This window comes from Salmo salar, chromosome 17, assembly GCF_965601325.2.
Source record: "Salmo salar chromosome 17, fSalSal1, whole genome shotgun sequence".
In the NCBI taxonomy this organism is placed as follows: domain Eukaryota; kingdom Metazoa; phylum Chordata; class Actinopteri; order Salmoniformes; family Salmonidae; genus Salmo; species Salmo salar.
Window position 1 is genome coordinate 83,090,599 of NC_138307.1, and position 3,433 is coordinate 83,094,031.

The following is a 3,433-nucleotide window of genomic DNA, read 5'->3' on the forward strand; positions in this document are numbered from 1 at the left end:
ACTGTATTCTAGTCCAGGCTCATCCTATATAACTACTGCTGTCTAAGTCTACACTGTATTCTAGTCCAGGCTCATCCTATATAACTACTGCTGTATAAGTCTATACTGTATTCTAGTCCAGGATCATCCTATATAACTACTGCTGTATAAGTCTATACTGTATTCTAGTCCAGGCTCATCCTATATAACTACTGCTGTCTAAGTCTACACTGTATTCTAGTCCAGGCTCATCCTATATAACTACTGCTGTCTAAGTCTACACTGTATTCTAGTCCAGGCTCATCCTATATAACTACTGCTGTATAAGTCTATACTGTATTCTAGTCCAGGATCATCCTATATAACTACTGCTGTCTAAGTCTACACTGTATTCTAGTCCAGGATCATCCTATATAACTACTGCTGTACACATTTAAAGTTATTCTACTGCTGTCTAAGTCTGTACCGTACACTGTGTAAAGACACGATAATAAATATGAAAAGAAGAATGTGCTTTTGAAAAGTTTTTATTTTAGGAATCTTAGGTTACAAACACTGTGGCAAATTCAATACATTTCCCCATGTTACAGACAGCTGCATTCACTTCCTATATAAATACAATCACTTTATAGCAAAATACGTATTTGTTCAATAGATGTATAAATAACTTAAACATTTCATAATAATTTAACAATGACAATAACTTAAAAATGGAATAGATTCTCTGTTTAAATATATTCTCCAAAAAGCTTAATAAATATAGTATTATTATTGTGTCCAGCACAAGATGTAGAAAGTAAGGGCCACAATGCGGCTACAAATGAAATGCTCAAGACCCTGCACATTTGATGTGAACAGAATCATGATGCATTTGAAATACATTTCACCAGTTTGCATGTTTCTTAGTAACAACAATAAATAGATCAATAATAAATAAGCAATGCAAAATGAATACAAAAAAACACAATATCCTTATAGGATATAAGGTACAGAAACATAGCATGACTAAAATCTAGATGTACATCTCTATGTGATGGTATAGGATGTGTTGGATCTAGATGTACATCTCTATGTGATGATATAGGATGTGTTGGATCTAGATGTACATCTCTATGTGATGATACAGGATGTGTTGGATCTAGATGTACATCTATATGTGATGATATAGGATGTGTTGGATCTAGATGTACATCTCTCTGTGATGATATAGGATGTGTTGGATCTAGATGTGCATCTCTATGTGATGATATAGGATGTGTTGGATCTAGATGTACATCTCTATGTGATGATATAGGATGTGTTGGATCTAGATGTACATCTCTCTGTGATGATATAGATGTGTTGGATCTAGATGTACATCTCTATGTGATGATATAGGATGTGTTGGATCTAGATGTACATCTCTATGTGATGATACAGGATGTGTTGGATCTAGATGTGCATCTCTATGTGATGATATAGGATGTGTTGGATCTAGATGTACATCTCTATGTGATGATATAGGATGTGTTGGATCTAGATGTACATCTCTATGTGATGATATAGGATGTGTTGGATATAGATGTACATCTCTATGTGATGACATAGGATGTGTTGGATCTAGATGTACATCTCTATGTGATGATATAGATGTGTTGGATCTAGATGTACATCTATATGTGATGATATAGGATGTGTTGGATCTAGATGTACATCTCTATGTGATGATATAGGATGTATTTGAATCCTGTATTTGGATCTAGGCGTGCACACAGAAGTCTTTCAGGAAGGTGAAGAGGATGTCAATCTCTCCAATGGCTTTCTTTATCCCTTTCCCCTCCTCCATCTGAAACAAGAAACCAAAAACAATGGGGGTTTAGACAAAGATCACATTCAATCAAATGTTCAATGGATTCATTTTCACTTTGATTAATGCATTAACTCTTGTTCATAACTTTTGTTTATCATGTTTCTTTGTGACAAGTATGAAAATGATCAAGTCTGTACAGGTATAATGGAGAATTACCCCGGCCAACTTCTTGCGGAAAGCAATGCTGTGGTGGTGGTCATTGTAGTGTTTAATAGCCTAGAAGAAAGAGAGAGGAAATCAGTCCCTTTCTCTGAGTGATAAAAACACCATCTCTACACAATATCACCCCTCAGATCTCTGACAGAGACAGAGACAAACAGAGTGAAACATAGGAGTGTGTTGAAAAGGTAAAGAATGGATGAAGAGAGAAGGGGATGAAATAAAGGAGTGTAGGTAAAGCAAATGACGGAGAGGAGAACTTACACAGCCGTGTTCCTTCAGGTCTCTGCTGACTCGGGCCAGGTCTTCCTTCAGGGCAGGGAGTTTAGGATGATGCTTGTCCTGCTTCTCCTTAGTGGTCAGGATGTTACTCAGGTAGAAGTCCAGGATGTTAGCATGCAGGCAGCAGATGTCTCTGTGGTTCTGCCATTGGAAACGTCAGTTCAAAGTTCAGTTCAAAGGCATCAATTCATTAGTATGATATGATTCCTATTGCCTACAGCTGCATCAGGTGGTAGAAATAGAAAATACAACACTAAACTAAATACCATTTCACACCAAGCTGTAAAATAATGTAGGCTAGACATGGATTAACATGACATTACTCATAGGTTTAATAGACAGACCTTTTTAGTATCGATGTCTGGCATCAGTTTAGTGTCAGTATCAGTGTCAGAACTTTGCGCCTGTTGAAACAGACAGGAATGGTATTATTAGGCTTTTTAAAGTCATTATCATAATGAAATAAACCCGCATAAAATACAAAATAATAGGCTACTAGTTCTACAAATAGAATATATTTAGTTTAGTCCTACAATTATAAGCCATTATGGAATATGATAAAGTAACTTACATGTTGAGCCACCAGCTGTACCATGGTGTCGGTATCCGCGCTGTGCAGGGGGGCGCTGAGCGGGCGATGGATGGAGTGCGCCACGGATTCGCGCAGCAGACAGACGCTCATCACCACTACCACAGCGGCTACGAGTTGGACCGAACTGAACTTCATATTGGCTCCGGGAGATTTGTCTTTCTTCGTTTGAATAATAATGCGAAAATATCACAGTTCGCCTGGAAAGAATAAATTACAGTCAGATATCTTGTTTTGATTTCGGTCAGCCTTATCTAATCCTATTTATAAGCTACACGCTACAGGTGATCATAAATCTATTTTGCAAGAGAGACCTGTTGTAATACTACAACCAAGACCGTAGATTAAACTGCTTACCTTACGGGTTGGTTTGGTAGGTTGTCATGTTTTCTACCTGGTAGGGACAGTATTTATATTGTCTTGGAGGCCTTGGTGGAGGAGACGTCATTGTGGTTCCTTTCTCGGGTATCCTCCCTCCCTCCCTCCCCAGCTTCCTTACCTGGGTTAACCAGGTCAACGTTATTACACCGAACTCAAAACTATACCGAAATGTACACAAAAATAACATAACAGTC

The 3,433-nt window shown here is 37.8% G+C and overlaps 1 protein-coding gene across 1 annotated transcript; it reads right to left on the reverse strand.

Moving 5' to 3' along the window:
• Nucleotides 1-567: 567 nt before the first annotated feature.
• LOC145861322 (uncharacterized) lies at nucleotides 568-3,206 on the reverse strand. Its single transcript, XM_082963294.1, has 5 exons — nucleotides 2,841-3,206; nucleotides 2,614-2,673; nucleotides 2,252-2,410; nucleotides 1,985-2,044; nucleotides 568-1,804 (listed from the first exon to the last, which is right to left on the reverse strand). The coding sequence occupies exons 1-5, from the start codon at nucleotides 2,994-2,996 to the stop codon at nucleotides 1,718-1,720; spliced, it is 522 nt and encodes a 173-aa protein (XP_082819420.1). The 5' UTR covers nucleotides 2,997-3,206; the 3' UTR covers nucleotides 568-1,717.
• Nucleotides 3,207-3,433: the final 227 nt, after the last annotated feature.

What these genes read in the sequence shown, in the direction of transcription:
- LOC145861322 (XM_082963294.1), bottom strand. Translation starts at nt 2,996, where the DNA reads ATGAAGTTCAGTTCGGTCCAACTCGTAGCCGCTGTGGTAGTGGTGATG. An exon ending in TACAGCTGGTGGCTCAACAT is followed by an intron (nt 2,674 to 2,840) that starts GTAAGTTACTTT and finishes CTGTTTCAACAG; the next exon opens with GCGCAAAGTTCTGACACTGA. An exon ending in CAGACATCGATACTAAAAAG is followed by an intron (nt 2,411 to 2,613) that starts GTCTGTCTATTA and finishes TTCCAATGGCAG; the next exon opens with AACCACAGAGACATCTGCTG.